The sequence below is a fragment of the Diachasma alloeum genome, unplaced genomic scaffold (genome assembly GCF_001412515.2).
Source record: "Diachasma alloeum isolate Michigan unplaced genomic scaffold, Dall2.0 Dall_scaffold_00269, whole genome shotgun sequence".
Classification (NCBI taxonomy): domain Eukaryota; kingdom Metazoa; phylum Arthropoda; class Insecta; order Hymenoptera; family Braconidae; genus Diachasma; species Diachasma alloeum.
This window is the reverse complement of record NW_021680408.1, coordinates 1,185,040-1,208,003: the sequence shown is the minus strand read 5'-3', so window position 1 is coordinate 1,208,003 and position 22,964 is coordinate 1,185,040. Positions and strand designations below refer to the sequence as shown.

Below are 22,964 nucleotides of genomic sequence, written 5' to 3'. Positions count from 1 at the left end.
TCCTAGGAGTTTAGGGATTGAAGAGAATGGGGGAGAAAAGAGTCAATCTCCATTTTTTTTCATTTCGAAGGGATTTTTTGAGGCTTTAATGACCTGATTTATTCGAATCGTAGAATTTGATCAAGAATTTTTCATCATGAAGAATTTAATTGTACCTTAAAGAGTCATACAGGAGGTACTGTTCATCCTAAAATTATAATGAATTTGATATGAAGGAAAGTTTCATTTATTGAGAAACCTGAGACACTGATTTTTATTTATTTAATGGTTTTGTTTATATTTTAAGCAAGATTTTTAAACATGTTGATCAATGTTTTTATTATTTCCTTGTCAATTGATTATTTTGTATCAGAAAAGAACTGATTGTTCATAAAAAATACTAATTCATTGTTAAAAACAACGAATTCGCTCGAAACTTCTATTGGATTTCCATTAGTTTTTGCAACAGAAATGTTCAATGCAAAATATTCTAACAAAAAATCGATAGAGTTCGATATTTCTTCTGCTCTGCAAGAGCCTCCCTGGGGATGTCCAGGCTCGATTGTCAGAGGTACATCAGCTGGTCGGAATGTGCTGCAGTGAGTTGATTATGTCAAATTATCAGGTGGAATGGGAAATTTGACTCTTTACGGTTTTTAGGATTTTTTGTGAGAATCAGTGGGAGTTATTGGGAGGAGAATTGCGGGACTTTTCGGGCGAGGAATATTAATTTTTTAATTTCAGACGGCTTTCGATTAATTCTTGAGTGGTAATCAATTGTTGCATAAGTAATTGCAATTACTCGATCGAATTGGATCCTAGGAGTTTAGGGATTGAAGAGAATGGGGGAGAAAAGAGTCAATCTCCATTTTTTTTCATTTCGAAGGGATTTTTTGAGGCTTTAATGACCTGATTTATTCGAATCGTAGAATTTGATCAAGAATTTTTCATCATGAAGAATTTAATTGTACCTTAAAGAGTCATACAGGAGGTACTGTTCATCCTAAAATTATAATGAATTTGATATGAAGGAAAGTTTCATTTATTGAGAAACCTGAGACACTGATTTTTATTTATTTAATGGTTTTGTTTATATTTTAAGCAAGATTTTTAAACATGTTGATCAATGTTTTTATTATTTCCTTGTCAATTGATTATTTTGTATCAGAAAAGAACTGATTGTTCATAAAAAATACTAATTCATTGTTAAAAACAACGAATTCGCTCGAAACTTCTATTGGATTTCCATTAGTTTTTGCAACAGAAATGTTCAATGCAAAATATTCTAACAAAAAATCGATAGAGTTCGATATTTCTTCTGCTCTGCAAGAGCCTCCCTGGGGATGTCCAGGCTCGATTGTCAGAGGTACATCAGCTGGTCGGAATGTGCTGCAGTGAGTTGATTATGTCAAATTATCAGGTGGAATGGGAAATTTGACTCTTTACGGTTTTTAGGATTTTTTGTGAGGCATTTAAGAGGATTCAATGAATTCAATGAATTCCCTCAATCAATGAATTCCCTATATTTCCAGGTGACCTGTGTTCCAACTCCTCCGTAATCACGGACCAGCTGTCCCTGGACATCGTTCGTCGCCTGATGCCCCTGAAGAACCTGCCAACCAACAAGGATTTCCACCAGATAAACGCCCTCCTAGGTACTTCGGATGTAAAAACAGTTCGAAAAATAATGGACGCAGTATCTCTCATCCAATCGATGCTCACCGAGGACGAGCTGGCCCTCTTCGACGACTTCAGCGAGCCCTCCCTGAACCCCAAGGCCTTCGGTTCGAGGATCCCCTACACCCCAATGAGACGCTGTTCCCCCGAGGACATTCTTCTCCTCTCCAATATGACGCAGGCCGTCTCAATAACCGCCCCCAAGAGGTTCACAATGGTCTACACAGGTTCCCAGAAGGAACCCAACGAGTTCCACCACAAGGACTTCCTCAAGTACATCAAGGAGTCCCACAGGAGGTACTGTTCACTCAAAAATTTCTTGAATTATAATAAGTTTGATATGAAGGAGAGCTTCATTAATAAAATTCAATTTTTCTATACAGCTTATTCTATTGAGATATTTTCTATTCTATTTTCTATTCTATATTTTCTATCTCTATTAATTCCTCATCTGAAATTTTCTAAATTTTTTGTGATTCTTTTTTTTAAGGGGAGACGGAACCCCTTTGTCTACATCAAATCTTAGAATTGTGTTTTCTCCTACAATTATTAATTTCTATTTATGAAATTACTTTATCGACTCGATTATCGCATTGTTGAGTCAATGAAGTAGTTTAATGAATAAAAAATAATAATTGCAGGAGAAAACACAATTCTAAAGATTTATATAAACGCAGGGGTTCCGTTTCCCCTTAATGAAAAGAGGGGGAAAATAGAGTGGATATAATTTAGATAATTCATGTCGAAAAATTCGTATAGAAAATGACTCAATAGATAAAGTTGTGTCAATTTTGACTATTGACCAGTTTTCAATGAATATCTCGGAATCGAAGGGAGATCGCAAAATTTTTATTACAACCGTTTTTGTAGAGCCGATTGAGACCTACAAAAAATATGTGTTTGAGATGAGGATCTAATTTTAGGGGGGATGTGGGAGGTGTTGTTTCAGGATAGGCCGGAAATTAATTAAAGCACTGAATTATAAAATGTCACTATATTTTAGTGGAATCGAACCACTTCGTTAACCGTAAAATTTACATTTTGGTTTGAACTTGGTTGTTGAGCGTCTTGAATTATAATTACAGCGATTGATGTACTGAATTGTTAAATAACTGTTAATTGTCCTTGACAATTGTCTCTGATAATTCACTGAATTTGAGAAGGTGTTGTACTTCCACGTGATGCGCCGGTGATGTACTTTCAACGACACAACACGTTGACTCTACAAAGGCTGATGATGTACTGAATTTTGGGGTTTTCGCGATCGTTTGACCGCTCAACCGAAGATTCTTGGTGGTGCTCAAGGATTGTCGGTAGAACCGACCGTTTAACTAATAGATATATAGCTACGTTTCAGACAATATGATTATGAAAATTTCGCTATCTCCCTTAGATTCGGAAATATTCCTCAAAAACTCAACTGAGAGATAAGTCGACTTGAACCGTTTTACCACTTCGCTCCTGAATTTTTTCTCTCAGTGTAATTAAGCCTCTTACTATAATTAAAAAGACTCCTTGCATCGCAACAGGTACTCCACAGAGACGTCCTTCGAGCAGTTCTGTACGATGATCGAGAGTTGCCTGAAGAACTCCAGGACAAACGCCCAGGGAGACCTCTACGATCTCCTCGGTTGCGACCAACTGGACTTCATCAGCTACATCCTGAAGCACCGCGACAACGTCGAGAAGTTCTTCACAACCCAGAAGCAACTCTCGAAAGCTGGGGGACCCCTAAAACCCGAAAAACGCCCCGAATTGAGCTGCCAGGTGATCGTGCGGTCTCAAAAGGAGAAGGAGCTCTTGAAGCAAGTTAGGAAGGAAGAGAAGAAGTACCTGAAGGCCTCCAACAAGTTCGAGCAGAACGGCGAGGGCTCTGATGACGACTTTGACCCCTTGACTCTGAGACTAAAACGTCAACTGGCTCTACAAGCCTCGCAGGCACCGATCTTGGCGCCAGTGAAGCAGAGATTCCTCGCAGTGACGAGCACCACCGAAAAATATCCCTTCGTTTTCGACTGCCAGAAGGACTCCAAGAGAATTCCAGGGTTCGTCTCGGAACAGAAACTCATGCTCCCTGAAAACGTGACACGAAAGGACTCGCCACTGTATGAAGAGGTCCTGATACCAGTCTCCAGTAATGATCTTGACTTCACGTACACTCCAATAAAGATCTCCACACTAGATGAGATCGGCCAAATGGCGTTTTCAGGTCAGGAATAAGAAAATTCAGATTATTGTATCTTTGCTGGTTTATCACGCACAAAAATTTTCTAGAGAAAAACCTAGTGAATTCGGTGAAAGATTGTGTTGGAGTTCTGTTGAACTTCTATTGAAAATTCTATTAGGTTTTGGTCGATTCTATTGAAGAATTCTACTGCTCCTCTGCGCGTTTTTTTAATGAAAATGGCAGATAGGAATTGTTTTGAAATGTTCATTAAAAAATCTCCTACAGGAAAAGTCAATAGAATTCGATTATTCTGCATAACTTATTCTATTGAGATACGTTTTATAGAATTTCCTACGCTCAATATTTCTTTTCATTCTATTTTCTTTTTTTTCATCAAGAAAATCAAACCAAAAAAACTTGAAAAATTTGAGCCCAGGCAATTCTATAGAAAATATCTCAATAGAATAAGGTCTGTAAAAAAATCGAATTCTATTGACCTTTCTGTAAAATATTTTCTATTGAATACGTCAATAGAATCGGCCAAACACTATTAGAAAGCTCAAAAGAGATCTAACCGGAACATGGCCCAAAGAAATATTAATAATTTGAAAATATGGTCGAGAACGCATTCTACAAATTCATTAAAATTAGTGAAATAATATTGTCCACTGTGCGTTTTTTTAATGAAAATGACAGACAGGAATTGTTTTGAAATGTTCATTAAAAAATCTCCTACAGGAAAAGTCAATAGAATTCGATTATTCTGCATAACTTATTCTATTGAGATACGTTTTATAGAATTTCCTACGCTCAATATTTCTTTTCTTTCTATTTTCTTTTTTTTCATCAAGAAAATCAAACCAAAAAAACTTGAAAAATTTGAGCCCAGGCAATTCTTTAGAAAATATCTCAATAGAATAAGGTCTGTAAAAAAATCGAATTCTATTGACCTTTCTGTAAAATATTTTCTATTGAATACGTCAATAGAATCGGCCAAACACTAATAGAAAGCTCAAAAGAGATCTAACCGGAACATGGCCCAAAGAAATATTAATAATTTGAAAATATGGTCGAGAACGCATTCTACAAATTCATTAAAATTAGTGAAATAATATTGTCTGTCGGTGCTTGTTTCAGGAGTAAAAGAACTGAATAGAATCCAGTCGACAGTCTTCAACGCAGCTTACAACAGTGGCGAGAACCTCTTGATCTGTGCACCCACTGGTGCTGGAAAGACGAACGTTGCTCTTCTCTCAGTGGTCCATCAGCTGAAGCTCCACCTGGAGAACGGAATCCTGAAGAAGAACGAATTTAAAATCGTTTACATAGCCCCGATGAAGGCCCTGGCTGCGGAGATGACAGCTAGCTTCAACAAACGTCTTGGATGCCTGGGGGTCACAGTCAGGGAATTGACGGGGGACATGCAGCTGACTAAAACAGAGCTCCAGCAGACCCAGATGATCGTGACAACTCCAGAGAAGTGGGACGTCGTGACGAGAAAGGGGACTGGGGACATTGCTTTGACGAGCATTGTTAAACTCCTGATCATCGACGAGGTTCACCTGCTCCACGGGGACAGGGGTCCAGTCGTAGAGGCTTTGGTGGCGAGGACTTTGAGACAGGTTGAATCCACCCAGAGGATGATCAGGATCGTTGGGCTGTCAGCAACACTACCGAATTACGTAGATGTTGCTAGGTTCCTCAGGGTGAACCCCAGGAAAGGGCTCTTCTATTTTGATCACAGGTGAGAGAGGAGCTTTGTTATTTATAATAAGTCTGGTAATGTTGTATTACATTTTATTACATTAAATATCTTATCTTAAATGATTTTCTTTGTAAATTCTATTGGAATTCTACAATAATTCTATTCAGGGATGGCCATGAGTATTATAATATTATCAGGGATTTCTTCAATATTAAAAGGATTTTCGACTTACATTTATAAGGGTTTAAATCAGTAGCGAAGTCGTAAAACGGTACAAGTCAATTTTGACTATTGGTCAGTTTTCAATGAATATCTCGGAATCTAAGGGAGATAGCAAAATTTTTATCATAACCTTTTTTGTAGAGCTGATTGAGAGCTACGACAAATGTGATTACAAAAATTTCGCTATCTCCCTTAGATTCGGAAATATTCCTCAAACACCCAACTGGGAGATAAATCGACTTGAACCGTTTCGACCCTTCGCTATTGAAATATATTCATCAAAATTAAAAAATAGTATAATATTAATATTGTTGAATTTCCGATTGATGATGAATTAATTATTTGATAATATGGAACTGTAAATTTTCGATTAAGTAAATAATTCTAATTTCGTAAAACACATTTTCGATTAACCAAATAATCATCAATCTTCCTACCTAAATTATTGATTAATCAAATAATTCAGAATTTGAATATTTAAATTGATGATTACCTGAATCGTTAAAAATTTCAGAGTGATGTTAATCAATTGACGGCTTCAAAATTTAACGATAATTATGATTTATGAATATGGCTATCCCCGATTCTATTGGAGTTCTATTAGAATTTTATTAGAGAAGTTTACTTGATTCCTTTAAAAATTATATAACTTTCACGTGAGTTTTTCGATTGTAGAGATGTCGATTTTTAGGATTATTTCTTTCTTCTTATTCTTCTTATTATTTTTTTCTTCGATTTTATTGTATTTCGATAGGAAATATCGCAATAGATTAAGTTGTAGAAAAATTGAATTCTATTACTTTTTTTTATGGAAATTTCGCGACATGAATTTTTCTTTTTTTTTCTCCATGTTTTTTTCTCATTTTTATTTAAAAAATGAACCAAAAAACTCGAGAAATTCCAATAAAAAATATTTAAAAAACCAGTAGACAGTTCAACAGAAATCCAACATTATTGTCTACCGAATTCTCTACATTTTCCAACTAAATTTCTTCGCACATGGGATAACTTCCCAATTAAACAGTATAATTATAATCAAACTTATGCAAAACGACAATTACGTTCGCCTCCTCTCTTCATTCATTCAACTCGTTAAAATGAATCCGTCCCACAGGTTTCGTCCAGTCCCCCTCAGTCAAACGTTTATCGGAGTCAAGTCAACGAAACCGATGCAGCAAATTCAGGATATGGATCTTGTCTGCTATCAGCAGGTCGTGGACATGGTGAGGAAGGGGCACCAGGTGATGGTCTTCGTGCACGCCAGGAATGCCACTGTGAGGACTGCCACGAAGATCAAGGAGCTGGCGCAGCAGAATGACACCATCAAGCTGTTCAAGCCTGACGCCGATTCAAAGCTGACGCAGAAGGCCTTCACCAGCTCCAGGAACAAGTACCTGGGGGAGCTGTTCTCCTACGGGTTCTCAGTGCACCACGCAGGGATGCTCAGGTCGGACAGGAACATGGTGGAGAAGGCCTTCAGTCAGGGATCCATCAAGGTTCTAGTCTGCACTTCAACGCTTGCTTGGGGGGTCAATCTCCCTGCGCACGCTGTCATCATCAAGGGAACTGAGATCTACGACTCCAAACATGGCTCGTTCATCGATCTGGGGATTCTCGATGTTCTGCAGATATTCGGACGCGCGGGGAGACCGCAGTTTGACACCTCTGGACACGCTGTCATCATCACGTCACACAATAAGCTCTCGCATTACCTGTCGCTGCTGACTAATCAGTTCCCCATTGAGAGCAGCTTCATCACGTATCTGCCGGACAATCTCAATGCCGAGATCGCCTTGGGGACCATCTCCAATGTGGAGGAGGCTGTTGAGTGGCTCGGGTACACGTACCTGTTCGTGAGGATGAGGCTCAATCCCATTCCGTATGGAATGCTGTGTCAGGATGTTCTGGAGGATCCTAATCTGGACAAGAAACGAAGGCAGCTGATTGATACGGCTGCTAAGCACCTGGATAAGGCGAAGATGATTAGGTGTGTATATCACGGACGAAAACATTTAATAGAAAAACCTATCGAATTCGTTGGATAATTCTATGGAATTTCTATTGAACTGTTCTATTGGTTTTTGGCCGATTCTGTTGAAATGTTCAATGGAAAATATTCAGCAGAAAAAATCAATAGAATTCAATTTTTCTATATAACTTATTCTATTGAAATATTTCCTATAGAATTTCCTCGGCTCAAGTTTTTTCGTTTGATTTTCTTGATGAGAAGAAAAAAATTGAATGAAAAGAATAAGTTATAGAGAAAAATCGAATTCTGTCAACTTTTCTATTGAATTTTTTCTATTGAACATGTCAATAGAATCAGCCAAAAATTAATAGAAAGTTTAATAGAAATTCAATAACATTTTCTAACGAATTTGATAGGTTTTTCTATTAAATTTTTTCGTGCGTGATCCTTGTTGCTTCCGAATGGAAGCCTTGTTTTTGGCCGATTTTTCGATATTCTAATTTTGTTGCAGAGAAATAAAGGTAACGGGTTTTTGTCTGAGGCGGACCTCAAAATCTGAGGTCCAAACGTCGATAAAAGTTCATATCTTCTGTCATTCAAAATTTTATAGAAAAAACTAGCGCTTTCTCTAAAAAATTCTATTGAATTTCTATTAGGGCTCGGTAAGAATTCTCTTAAAGTTTTATTAGAATTCTATTGAAAAACGCTAGGTTTTTCTGTTAAATTTTTCCCTACGTATTTCCAAAAATAGCCATATCCATAAATTATAATCACCGTTAAATTATTAAATAGTCAATTCGTTACTATCACTCTTAAATTTTAATTATTGAAGTAATCATCAATGTAAATATTCAAATTCCGAACTATTCATTAATCAGTAATTTAGTTAGGAAGATTGACGAGTATTTGGATAATCGAAAATTCCTGATAAGAAATTTAGTATTATTTACTTAATTAAAAATTTAGAGTTCAATATTATTAAATATTTAATTCATCATCAATTCGAAATTTAGATTATCAATTATTTTATTATTTTTTAATCTCGATTAGTATATTTAAACCTTAATCAATGTTACTCGAACATTCTTTTAATATTGAAGAATTAGAAATTCTACGGGGATTCTATTAAAACTCCGGGTAATTTTCGTTAAAATTCTATTTGTTTTTTACGCACATTCTATTAGATATTTGATACAAAAAAGTTCATAGATTTCGATTTTTCGGTTTGAATATTTCTCTTGAGATTTTTACTATCAAAAATAAGTGGGCGCGGATTTTCTAAGTTTTTTCCACTATATTTTGTTTTGTTTCCTACTACAGGATCCGAGTGAAAAAAACTTGGAAAATTCATGCCCAAGTATTCTTATAGAAAAAAATTCAAGAGAATATTCACATAGAAAAATCGAAATCTATTGGCTTTTTCTTGTAAAATATCTCATAGAATCAGCACAAAAAAACAAATTTCAACGAGAATTCCCTAGAATTTTAGTGGAGTCCCACAGAATTTCTAGCGAACTCGCTTTTTCCATTCAATTTTCAATTTTTAGACCAATCGATTCCCCGTTATTAATACCAACATCTTTAATGAAATTTTCTAACAAAACATTTCCTTTCCCCCACCAGATACAACTCCCGCACCGGAGACCTGAGTTCAACAGACCTCGGAAGGACCTCCAGCCACTTCTACCTGAAATACGACACAGTCGAGATCTTCAACGAGCTGAGCAAGCCTATAATGACCGAGACGGAGATCCTGGGCATGCTGTGTCGAGCCCAAGAGTTCCAACAACTAAAAGTCCGCGACGACGAGATGCAAGAGCTGGACGAATTAACCAAAGAGTACTGTGAACTAGTGGTTCACGGTGGAGCCGAGAACATCCACGGAAAAGTGAACATCCTCATCCAGACGTACCTCTCAAGAGGAAAGCTCACCAGTTTCTCCCTCATCTCAGACCAGGCCTACATAATCCAGAACGCCTTGAGGATCTCCCGAGCCCTCTTCGAAGTGATGCTGAGGAAGAACTACGCGACCATGGCTGCGAGACTCCTGAACATCGCGAAGATGCTGGAGGCACAGCAGTGGGACCACGTGACCCCCCTAAGGCAGTACTTCTGCTTGGGCCCGGAGATAATCCAGAAGATGAACGACAGACAGTTGACGATAAATCGCTTGAAGGAGATGGACGTCAGAGAAATTGGCGATTACCTCAGGAATCAGAGGTCAGCAGCTCTCGTGAAGAAATGCTGCAGTGAATTTCCCTCGATTGAGCTGGAGGCCTGCATCCAACCCATCACCAGAACAGTATTGAGGATAAAACTGAGACTGAAGCCGGAGTTCAGATGGAACGACTCAGTCCATGGCAAGAGCTCCGAGGCCTTCTGGATCTGGATAGAGGACACTGACACTGACTATATCTACCACCACGAGTACTTCCTCCTGACGAAGAAGATGGTGCTCAGTGGAGAAGGGCAGGAGCTGGTGATGACGATTCCACTGCCAGAGCCCCATCCCACCCAGTACATTGTCAAGGCCATCAGCGATCGTTGGCTGGGCTGCGAGCAGCTCCTGGCACTTAACCCTCAAGATCTGGTGCTGCCAGAGACTCATCCCCCTCACACGGACCTCCTGGAGCTCCAGCCACTGCCAGTGGCAGCACTGAGGGATCCTGGCTTCGAGAAACTCTACAACTTCACTCACTTCAATCCTATTCAGACACAGATATTCCACTGCCTTTATCACACTGATAATAATGTCCTGCTGGGGGCGCCCACAGGATCTGGAAAGACCATTGCTGCTGAGGTAGCCATGTTCAGAGTGTTCAAGCAATATCCAGACAGGAAAGTCGTTTACATAGCTCCACTGAAGGCCCTCGTTCGCGAGAGGATGAAGGACTGGACGATTCGACTCGAGGAGAAGCTGAAGAAGAGAGTTGTTGAGCTGACTGGAGATGTCACTCCGGACATCAGGCAGATTGCCAAGGCAGATGTCATTGTGACGACTCCGGAGAAGTGGGATGGCATCAGCAGGAGTTGGCAGACGAGGAACTACGTGAAGAAGGTGGCCTTGATCATCATCGATGAGATTCATCTGCTGGGGGAGGACAGGGGACCGGTTCTCGAGGTGATCGTCTCCAGGACCAACTTCATAGCTTCACATACGGAGAGGACTCTCAGGATCGTTGGGCTGTCCACGGCTCTGGCGAATGCTATCGATCTCGCCAGTTGGCTCAACATCGACAAGATGGGATTGTACAATTTCAGGTGGGGAGAGATAGATAGTATGTTGATTGAATTAGAGGGAAATTTTTATATTTGAAATCGGGGAATCAACTTCAGAAGTAATTTTCACTGGTTTATTCATTAGAAATCAGGTTAAGAAAGTTTGAATGTAGATTCGTGGTTTTATCAGTCGGTGATGATTTTTAACGGATTTACCATTACCGTTTAATAATGACCAATTTACCGCTTTTGGCGATTCTGTTGAGGAATTCCGCAGTTTTACCGCCCGTTTTTTTAATTGAAAATGCCCAATGGTAAATATTTTATCGAAAAAATCAGTCGAAGTCCATCGTTCTTTTTTTTTCTATTAGGTAATTTTGAGTAGAAATTTTCCGAAATGAATTTTCCATGCTTTTTTCATTCGATTTTTCTTCCCTTATCATTAATAAAATCAAATAAAATAATGCTTCCCTTCGGAAGCAAAAACAGAAAATTCGAGTCAAAGAATTTCTACAGAAAATATCTCAATAGAATAAGCTACATAAAATATCGGATTTTATCAATTTCTCAAGTTCCCAAGTTTTTTCTACTCCATGTTTCCTCTCTTTTCTTTAAAAAAAAAATAAACGAAAAAACTGAGGAATTTCTATTGAAAATATCCCAAGTTGTATAGAAAAATCGAATTCTATTGATTTTTCCTGTAGAATATTCTCCATTGAACATTTTTATTCAGAAAAAACTCGGCCCAACACTGATAGAAAATTCAGTAGAAATCCACCAGAATTTTTTAGCGAATTCGCTATTTAGATTTGCAACTTTTTTCCACTCTATTTTTTCTCTTCTTTAAAAAAAATCAAACTAAAAACATTTTAAAAATTGAGCCAACGAATTCACACACAATATCTTTCATTAAACATTTCTATGACTCTTGAACTTATCGATAAAATCGAAAGAATGAAAAACGCCCGTAAAAGTTGCGTATTTTCTAATAGAGTTGATGCAAGAAACAAATATAATTTTCTAATAGAACTCCAATAGGATTCTTATAGTATTTTCGTGTGTAATACCACAAGAGCTTCAAAATTATCAGTTATTTTCCGATCGGTTCGTTGCAAAAACACGAAGAAGTCAAGTTTTTCCTGAAAAACATGACAAGTTCGTTTGTATGTAGGAAACCTCGAGGAAAATACCTAATTAATTTTGAAGCCCGGATGGTAGTCTATTCGAAAGACAATTTTTCCGTCCAAATTTCGGCCAAGAGAATTGCGCTACGAGACAAAATTCACCTGTCAGTTCCAACGAGAAACTACTCGACCAGGAAATCTTTTGTTTCTCATCCATATATCAACATGAAAAACTACCAGTGGAATTATAAAAAATTATCAGTGGAATACCGTGTTGACTACATAAAATAACAGTCGAATAGTGCAATTCCATTGGCTGAAATTTGTATGGGAAAAATTCTCCATCAAATTCATGAATGCAGTCGAATTTTCCACCATAAACCAATGCTGAATTTCGATCCCTGATTCCAGGCCTTCGGTGCGGCCTGTTCCCCTGGAGGTTCACATCAGTGGCTTCCCGGGCAAGCACTACTGCCCCAGGATGGCGACCATGAACCGTCCAACGTTCCAAGCGATCAGGCAGCACGCGCCATCAAGTCCCTCCCTGGTGTTCGTGTCCTCCCGAAGGCAGACGAGACTGACAGCCCTGGACCTCATAGCCTACCTCGCTGCTGAGGACAACCCCAAGCAATGGTTGCACATGCCAGACGAGGAGATGGACAACATCGTGGTGAACATTAAGGACGTGAACCTGAAGCTGACCCTAGCCTTCGGCATTGGCCTCCACCACGCAGGGCTCCAGGACAAGGATCGTCAGACTGTCGAGGAACTATTCGTCAACAACAAGATTCAAGTGCTGATAACAACAGCCACTCTAGCCTGGGGTGTGAATTTCCCAGCGCACTTGGTGGTGATCAAAGGAACCGAGTATTACGACGGAAAGACGAAGAGATACGTCGACATGCCCATCACCGATGTCCTCCAGATGATGGGAAGGGCCGGGCGACCCCAGTTCGACGACTCCGGCGTTGCTGTTGTCCTCGTCCACGACATCAGAAAGAACTTCTACAAGAAATTTCTGTACGAGCCATTCCCCGTGGAGTCCAGTCTGCTGGAGGTTCTCCCTGATCACATCAACGCTGAGATCGTGGCAGGGACGATTGCCTCGAAGCAGCAATTCCTGGATTACCTCACGTGGACGTATTTCTTCAGAAGATTGATGAAGAATCCACAGTATTACGCCTTGAGCGAGCTGGAGCCAGCGAGTGTCAACCAGTATCTCTCTCATCTCGTCGATGGGACGTTGGTAGTTCTGACTGAGTCACAGTGTGTGGCTTACGAGGACGAGGATCAGAGCCTCTGTCCCCTGCCCCTGGGGAGAATAGCCTCCTACTATTACCTCTCACACCAGACGATCAAGTACTTCAGTGAGGAATTGAGGGACAATCTGGGGCTGGTGGACTGCCTGAGGATCCTGTGCAACGCTCACGAGTACAGTGAGCTTCCTGTCAGGCACAATGAGGACATTCTGAATGAGGAGTTGGCCAAGAGGTGCAGGTACCCTGGGGAGCCACAGACATACGATTCCCCCAATACCAAGGCTTTCCTCCTATTTCAGTGCCACTTTTCAAGGACCACTCTTCCCTCAACTGATTATACCACTGATCTCAAGTCTATTCTGGATCAGGCGATCAGGATTCTTCAGGCTATGATTGATATCGTGGCTGAGGGGGGCTGGTTGTCCAGTACTTTGAGGATTATGCAGCTGCTGCAGATGATTATCCAGGCCAGGTGGATCGACGAGTCTGCTCTGCTGACACTGCCACATGTGGAGAGGGAGAACCTGAGGGTTTTTCAGAAACTGCCAAGGGCCTTGCCAGCTTTCTGTGCCATTGCTAGTTCTAATGAGAGGAGGATACAGGGGGCGCTGAGGGAGGAGTTCCAGGATCAGGAGATTGGGGAGATCCTGCAAGTGGCCAAGACCCTGCCCATGGTGGTCGTTGGGCTGAGCCTGCAGGGGGGCGACGGGGACGAGGTGAGGGCTATTGACGTGGTGAGGAGGGGGGAAGACTGCCTGGAGGTACGGGCCAGTGGGGAGTACACGTTGTTGATTGAGCTGAGGAGGTGCAATCCCAGTGGCGCGAGGGTTCACAGCCCCAAGTTCTTGAAGGAGAAGGGGGAGGGCTGGTTCGTGGTCATTGGAGATGTCAAGGGGAGGGAGGTGTGGGCGATGAAGAGGATAGCTGGGGTCGGACCGGTGGGCAGGACTCATCAGCTGCAGTTCACAGCTCCAGAGTTTCCAGGTAATCGACATAAGGGCTTCCGGCCCTTTGGCCCCGGGTGGAAATTCAAATTTTTTATTTTGACATATCTGGCGCCTCGGAGTGTTTCGTTGACCTCAGAATCGTTAGTAAATACGGAATCAACGTTCACTTGGCGTAAAAATTCGATTTTGCCCAAGTCGACTTTCGGCCTGGAAAAATTCAAATACTCCCCCCCTCCCCCAATTTTAGTGAATTAAAATACGAGTGAGTGAATGTATTTACAATTTGTTTATTTGAAAAACAGGATAATCACAGTGTGAATTTAACCATTCCAGGGAAAACACAGTTAACATTCTACCTGATGTCGGATTCTTACATTGGTATGGACCAGCAGTATGACATCCCAATGAACGTAACAACTTGAAGCACGAATGTTGATTTGTGTTTTGCACTTAAATCAATTGCATAAATGTAATATAAATAAAACAAATCATTTATACTCTTTATGTTGACAAATTGTGGAGTAAATTTGTATTGAAGCATCGTCAGAAATTTTATTCCAGTTTCAAGAGTTTCCTATTCTGATGCCAAGAGACTTGATCATTAAAATATAAAGTCAGAAGGACCAATAGATCATTTGAATGAATTACAAAAATATGATATAAACAAAAATGCATTATTTATACTCCTTTCGTTGATAAATTGTACAATGGATTTATATTCAGTGAGTCCAGAAAATGGGTCAGATGACTCTGATACCCACTGCTAGCTAATTTCTCAACAACATGAGCAGGATAGGTCCTCAGGTCGCAGAAGGCCTCGTACATCTGCTCCAACTTTGAATAATTTGAAATGGTATAACCATTAGCCCCCTTGTGCCACTCGTGAGACCTCAGACAATTATGAAACTTCAGTATAATCTTAAAGATGTTGCAGAGGCACTGACGAAGCTTCTCAGCCTTCGACGTCAACATGCACCTCGACAGTATCTTCTTGATATAACTGACATGAGTCGAGTAGATCTCGTCCAGAGTCGTGGCATTCTCCAGCTCTTTCTCGAACTCAGTCCAACTGGCATGGAGAACACTGCAGGTGAGATAATTGCTGAATGCAATCATGAACTGCATCATTGCGTGCCGAAAGAGCTGGAGCCTGTGGTACTGGGGTGACAATGCTGCCTTCCTCTCCACCTTCAAGATGCAGAAGTCCTCCTGAAGTACCCAGAGAACTCTCCCCACCATCAACAAGAACTTGAAGACCTTGCTGTACTGCTGCATCAGCATCTCATCGAAAATAATATTCAGAGGCCATGAGACTTTATAATTCAGACACAAGCAGTCGAGTGCCTCTGGGTCTGACACAGTCAGCAGACTGGGTGTATCAATAGCAGACAAACTCAACAACTCAGCATTCTCGTACGAATAATTCAGGGAACTATGCAGAGCGTTCTCCAGCAAATTCGTAAGAGTAGCAGAATTAAACAATTCAATAGGCAAACTAATCTCGTAAAACTTGGTGAAGACAGCGCCAGTGAGATTCCTCGCGAATTCCCCATTGAGCAGAAAAAAGAAGCTCCTGAGACTCTGCAGATGCGAAAGAATTTTATGCTCCTCAATAAGACACTTGATAACCGCCGAATTCGCCAGTTTACTCTGAACCATCAACGGAATCATCACCGACTTCTCAAGATAAATTTGCAACGAAGTGTTGTCAATCAACTCGACATCAGCCATCGTCAGGGAAGACTCAAAGTTCACAGGGCCATTGTCAGCCCCAAATCCACTGAAGAACGACTGACTCTCTGGGAGATTCTGCTTATCGGACTTTGGTAAATGGCCCTCAGGGCTCATTGGCGTCTCGAAATCGTTCTTGGAACCCGCCAGGGATCCCACTTCCAGGCAATTGTAGAATAACGATGAGCTTACTGACTGGTGATAGCTGTCGGTGGTGCAGGACATGGGTGTCGCATCGTTCAGGTCATTGAGCCCCCCCTGAGAAATTGCTAATTGATTATCAATAATCTCCTTTCGATTTTCGTTGCCATCAAGAGCATCGATTTTATCCGATGGATTGTCTTCTCTAATATCATCAAGATTGATGTTCAGGTTGACTCTGGTCGTGCCAATTGTCCTCTCGTTCCCCTCCTCATCGAGAAGCACGTTATCCTCACTAGTTCCTCCCAGAGTGTCTCCTAAGCCATCCCTGCAGGCGATCTCTGTTCTTGAACCCATCAACAATCGATTATTCTCAGAGATTTCCTCCAGAATGGCTTCAGTGGTCATCGACTCCAAGCCCATATTCGTTGATTTGGAATCGTTACTAGAGGTTTTTTCCTTTAGGGACAGATCAGTAGGTCTTGGAGTTCGTGTAGACGTCTCCTGAACACTAGAAACTGTCCTCTGACTCGTTGAATCACTGGAATTGCTGTTCTCATCCTTCCTGTCAGACACGTCTGGAAGACTCTCGAGCCCCTCAGGATCGTTATCCATTTTATCTCTGGATTCATCATCTGGCCCAGGGACAACTGACGACTCTTCATGTCTCGTAGCAACGATCAACTCCACTCTCTCCTCGAACAACGCCATCCTCTTGGCCCTCCACGAAGCCCGGAGCTTCCTCTTCTTCGCCTCCTCAGCGAGCTCCTTGTAATAATCAGCAGTCACTTTGGCCTCTGCCAGCAGAACCTTCTTCTCCTCCTCCTCCTCAGCAGCATGCTTCTCCATCTCCAGCTTCTCCTCGAGTATCTTCGCCTCGCGAGCCTTCTCCTTCCTCGAAACCGCCTCCTCAGCCTGGTTCTTCAGATTCGCCAGGAGTTCTCTCTTATTCTTAGCTACCAACAGCCTGGCCTCCTCCTGACCCCTCTTGATTCGTTGGAGGGCACCTGCCTGCGCTGCGATCACCACGTCAGCTTTAGTTTTCTCCATTACCTAATAATTGAGAGATAAATTGGTGAAATCTATTCGTGATAATTATTTGTAAATTTGAAAACTTTAGGCATGAAAAACATTTATAGAAAAAACTAGCGAATTCCATTGAATTTCTAGGAGAAATGCTGATTTTATTGGAGAATTCCGCAGTTAACTGCACTTTTGTTGTAGAACATGTCCAATAGAAACTGATTTATAAAAGAAATGGCGGAATTTTATATTTCTATATAACTTTTTCTAAGGGAATTCTTCGAAATGAATTTTCCAAGTGTTTTCTACTCTATTTTCTTCTATTATTCATTAAAATTAGGCTTTATCAACCTTTATTAACACATTCCTCAATTTGAGGAATGTTTTTTCAATCTCTAAAAGGAATTATTCATCAATAAAATTAAGCAAAAAAACAGAAAATTTGAGCGGAGGAATTTCTATAGAAAATACTTCAATAGAATAAGTTGTATAAAAGAATCGGATTCTATTAATTTTTCTATGAAATATTTTCGATTGAATATTAAACTGAAATCACTTGGAAAATTGATGCCTAAAAATTTGTATAGAAAAATCTAAATCTATTGATTTTTTGTGTCGAATGTTTTAACAAAAAGATAGGGTACAATTGCATAATCTTTAATGGAATTGATGCAAAAACAAATGAAGTTTTTGACAGAATTTCAATAGAACTCCAATAGGATTCTTCGAGACTCTCAAATGTCCGATAGAAACTATTTCATAAACAAAATCAATAGAATTTCATTTTTTCTACACAAGTTTTTTTATTGAGACATTTTCCATAGGAATTCCTTGGCATGAATTTTTCATAAAAACATCACACACGAAAAAATTCCATTAAAAAACCCAACGAATTCGATAGAAAATTCTATTGAATTTCTATTGAAAAATTTTGCAGCTTTAATGGGCGTTTTGTTATAAAAAAAATCAAATAGAAACTATTTCCTATTTTTTATAGAAAAATTCAGTAAAATTCAATCTTTCCACACAAATTTTGCTACTGAGCCATTTTCCACAGGAATTCCTTGACATCAATTTTCCATTTTTTTACCCGGTTTTTAATCTTCTTTCATTGAAAAATCAAACAAAAGAAAAAATTGACCCGAGGAATTTCTGCCGAAAACATCTCCTCATCGAAAATATCTCAACATTTTCCCATTGAACATTTCTACTGCAAAGAACGCACAAATACGCTGCACAATTTTAAAATAGAATCGGCCAAGGACTGACAGAAAATTCCCCAGAAATCCAATAGAATTTTCCAGTGAATTCGCTAGGTTTTCCTTCGAAATTTTTTCATACGTCTGAGGGAATGACGCATATTCTAGCACAGAAATAAATTCCTTCAATCAACTAATCACCCTCATCTGCTGCAAAGAAGTGCTCAGGGTGACGTTCCCCAGGATCTCGATGCCCCTGCTCATGTACTCCTGGCAAATTTCCTCCTGCTCGGACAGCATGTTCACATTCAGACAGACTTTCACCAGTGGATGATAGTTGGAGAAGAGATTGCACATGGGGTTCTTGGGATCGCAAATCTTCAGGAGTCTCACTGCCTTTCCACACTGGAGGATGGAGTCAGTCAGGTCCTTGAGGAATCCTGGGACTGACTCCTTGTTAATTCCGTAGCATTTCGACCAGAATTTATGCCCTCGAGTCCTCAGGTACTGAATTCTGATGTTGATCATGAATTCTCCGTGCGTCTCGTCGCATCTCCCCTCGAAGATCCACTTCTCCAGGTACTCGAAGTAAACCTCACAGCAGGATTTCAGGACAGAGTAGTAGACGAGGGCGATGTTGGGCTTTGTTATCTTGGTGACTTGCTTGTAGATGTGGGAGAGGAGACCTATTCCCTCACCGATGATGGTTCTTCGGACGTTGTCGCACCTGCAGAGTCTGGCAACCTCGGAGATGAGGCAGCCAATGGGCCCCAGCTGGTGGAGGAGGGACAGCAGCTGGGGGGAATCGTCCCCAAAGACCTGGAGGATGACTGCCTGGTAGTGAATTAAAATCTCGTCGATGTTTGTGCACATGGCCTTGAAGATCAGGCCCTCCTCTCGTAGCTTTCCGTTTGAGTCCGGCCCTGGCCGGATCAGGAGGCTCAGGAGCTTGAAGCAGGTGCCCCAGTGGGTGATTTCGTTGGTAATGTCCTTCAGGGATTCGTTGCTCAAGAGGGGGACTGTTGTATTGGATTTGAAGATGAATCTGTAGGCATTTGGAGAGTCATTCAGTGGTATAGGAGAGAATGGAGAAGTCTACTGATTTTTATCGGATTTTCCATTAGTTTTTGGTTGATTTTATTTGAAAAATCTGTAGAATTCGATTTTTCTATGCAAATTATTTTGTTTAGATGTTTTTTATAGAAATTCCTAGGCTCACGTTTTTTGAGGCTCTTGGTTGATTTTTTTTAAGGACAGAGGAGAACACAGAGTGAAAAAAACGTGGAAAATTCATGTCAAGGAATTTCTGTGGAAAGTGTCTCAATAGAAAAATTAGTATAGAACGATGAAATTCGACTTATCTAAATAAAACATCTTCTGGTGGACACTTTACATTAATAAAAAATGCACATTTAAGCTATGGAATTCCTCAATAAAATGGGACGAGAAATGTGCAATCGAAAATATTCTGTAGGAATTCCTCAGCTCCAATTATCCAAGTTATATTGTTTGAGGAAACAAATGAAAAAAGGATGATAAATTGAGTGGAAAAAAATTCGAAAATTCATGTCGAGGAATTCTTACAGAAAACATCTCTATAAAAAAAATTGTCCAGAAAGATGAAATTGTACTGTTTTTTTGAATAATCTTCGGATGGAAATTTTCTACTAAATTGGAATCTTTAAAATAGTGGGGCAAAATGAAACTGTGGAAAACGACTGTTTGGCGCAATTTAAGGAAACCAAAATTTTTTTATCAACTTTTTTTTAAAATTAACTTTTGTTCGTAAATTTGTCTTCATTATTGGGAGTACTGATGAGAATAATAATTTTCCATTCGGTAGAATGGAAAATTATTGAAAAGTTTTGAGGGAAGAAGCTATTGTCAATGGATTAATTAAAAAGAAAATGGAACAGCAAAATCCAAAATCCAGAGAAAGGCCCAGGGGGAGACCCAGAGGGGAAAAATGGAAAATGTGATGCTGAATTTCAATCGAATGAAAAAAGGAAAGCGTAATCACCCTAATCTAATCAATTGAATTATAGATGAAATATTTCATATTACTTGAAAAGAGAATTGTGGATAAAATTAGTGAAAATTATAAATATTGTCGTCTCGACATAAGAAATATATGAAAAACCTTCGGGAGTTTCGAATGAGGAGAGAACATAGACTCAGCGATGACGAGGTCTTAGTTTGGCTGCTGGAGTCAGGGGACAAGCTGACTAGTGGACGTTGAAATCGAGATCTAACAGGGGAGTGGGATTCATCTGTGAAGGGAGTCGCTACCCTATACAGGGGTTTTGAACAGTGATTTTTTCGCATCGCATGTTCTTTTCTACCGACTAGAAAATTATTATTCTCATCAAAATTATACTCCCCACAATAACAAAAATTAATAAACAAAAGTTGATGAAACCAATTTTTTTCCGCTTGAATTGCGTAAAAGTCGTTTTTCCGTTGTTTTATTTTGCCCCGCTCTCCCCTACTTGGCTATCCTTAACAACGTTTTCCGTACACTGGGAAAAAAAAATTACTTTTGCCAGGGAATCATTTTCTTGGGAGAAGAATTTATTTTTTTAGGAGCTTATTTCTCTAGGCCAGTCATTCCCAGATGGTCCATGTCCATCTCTAAATATTCCAATTACGTTGAATAATGAGATGATTATGCTACATACGACCTTGAATGAACACGCTTCATTATTTTTCAATTTTTTCAAATTCGAGGTTTTCTAACGTATAATAATTTGAAATAATTTTAAAGGTTAATAATTGTCAATGGAGTTCATTCAAGGTCATATGTAATATAATCATTCCATAATTGAACATAATTGTAATATTTAGAGATGGACTTGGACTCCTTGACAATGACTGGCCTGGAGAAATACGTTCCGCAAAAAATAAATTCTTCTCCCAAGAAAATGATTCCTTGGCAAAAGTAATTTTTTCTCAGTGTACTTTTTACATAATTTCGAGATCGATTTCCTTTCTCCTTTTTACGATAGGATTCCATAAACCCCCTGTCAGAAATAAAAATCTCACTACGAACCCGAGTTTGCTGTTCCAGCGGAAGACGTCAGACTCAATCCCCAGGAGTACTAGTTTCACTGTCTCTAGAAATTCTTTCGGTGTGAGGTTGACGTCTGGGGTCTTCAGGGGTTCTTCGGAGGTTTCTGGGTAGAACGACCACTGCCGGAAGTTCTGGAGGTGGTGGAGGGCTGCGTCAGACTCCAGGATGAAGGTGGAGGGGTGAGGGGGGTCTGGATTTCCCAGATTCTCCCAGGATCGGGACTGGGAGGGCTCTGGGGGGCAGGATAGGCTCCAAGGGATGTTCAGGGAGGCTGAGGGGTGAGAGGGGGTGGGTGGGGATGAGGCAGGGGGGATGTGATCCCAGAAGGGGTGCTCGGAGGGGTCCTCCTGGACTAGGTAGCAGTTGCTGGCCATGAGCATTGGGGTGGTGGGGGTGAGATCAGAGAGCTTCGAGAGGTCGTGGGTGGAGAGGTCCAGGTGACCTGGGGGGAAACTGAAGGGGGGGTCCATGGGGAGGTCCGAGAAGGTCAGGAGAGGGTTCGAGGGGGTGGTGATGTTGTAGGGGAGGTGGAAGACTGACGAGGGGTAGGTCTGGTACTCGGGGGTGCTCTTCGTGGTGCGAGGCTCGGGGAGGATGGGGTTCTGCTCACCGAAGTGGAAAATGTTCTGAAATCGGAGAGGGAGGTTTTTGATTAGGTGAAGAGAAAGTGGCAGCCGAAAAAAAAGTGGGAAATTGCTTTGTATTGCATATAGTATAGTTATTTTTGCTAATAAATTAGGAATTTGCTTCCGAATGGTTATTTTGCACATCATTTCTTTCTGTCATGTATAATCCATTGTTTATTTCATTTTATTAAATTGAATGAGATTTACTTTTCCCTAATTTCGTCAGATTTTTATGTAGTTGAAATCTAAGTTGAAAGGTACTTCTTACGAAATGAAAAACGAAAAAATCTTCAGACAACTAAAACCTCACCAAGTCATTCCTCTCAGCAGTTCCATAAGCCTTCATGCAATTGAGAAACTGTAATACTGTGTCAAGTGAGCCACTGATCTCCCCCGAATCCTGCAAGAGGTCATCAAGAGCCTCCTCGAGTTTGGCAGCCCTCGAGGCATGTCCAAACGTGCACCTGAGGACGAAGGCGTGCTTCAGGAGCTCTGCCGAGGGATCGAGGGCCTCATTTTGTTGGTTATCTGCAATTCAACTCCCACAAATCATCAAATCCTCCCGGATAAATCGACCCAACTCACCATTATTGTCGCTCGAACAAGGCTGGCTCCTCAGGAGCACTTCGAAGGTCCTCGTTCGCATTTTCTTGAGGATTTTCTCACGCTTATTGGCATAATTGTCTCGTGGACCATCGCCCAGGATGCCAGCGCACAGATCCGTCACGAGACCGTAGAAATCCGAATTGTCAGCCCTCAGATCCATTTTTTATCGTTACTTCAGGCACTCACTCGACATTTTAAACACTGAATCATGGTTTTTCCGGCGTTTTTGATTGGAGATAAAGTTATTGAACGACGACTGCAGGTGAACGGCTGTTTGTAAATACTAGAGGCCTCTGCGCA

The 22,964-nt window shown here is 40.5% G+C and overlaps 2 protein-coding genes across 2 annotated transcripts; one reads left to right on the top strand and one right to left on the bottom strand.

The window, feature by feature from the left end:
* The first annotated feature begins 1,337 nt into the window (after positions 1-1,337).
* On the top strand, positions 1,338-14,813 carry LOC107037709 (activating signal cointegrator 1 complex subunit 3). The gene is made up of 8 exons (XM_015256398.1): positions 1,338-1,373; positions 1,512-1,953; positions 3,186-3,865; positions 4,961-5,567; positions 6,865-7,737; positions 9,343-10,980; positions 12,474-14,305; positions 14,602-14,813. The coding sequence occupies exons 1-8, from the start codon at positions 1,364-1,366 to the stop codon at positions 14,688-14,690; spliced, it is 6,171 nt and encodes a 2,056-aa protein (XP_015111884.1). The 5' UTR covers positions 1,338-1,363; the 3' UTR covers positions 14,691-14,813.
* Positions 14,540-22,947, bottom strand: LOC107037710 (gamma-tubulin complex component 6). Its single transcript, XM_015256399.2, has 5 exons — positions 22,644-22,947; positions 22,369-22,586; positions 21,412-22,058; positions 18,564-19,407; positions 14,540-17,193 (listed from the first exon to the last, which is right to left on the bottom strand). The coding sequence occupies exons 1-5, from the start codon at positions 22,822-22,824 to the stop codon at positions 14,947-14,949; spliced, it is 4,137 nt and encodes a 1,378-aa protein (XP_015111885.1). The 5' UTR covers positions 22,825-22,947; the 3' UTR covers positions 14,540-14,946.
* Between the last annotated feature and the right edge of the window lie 17 nt (positions 22,948-22,964).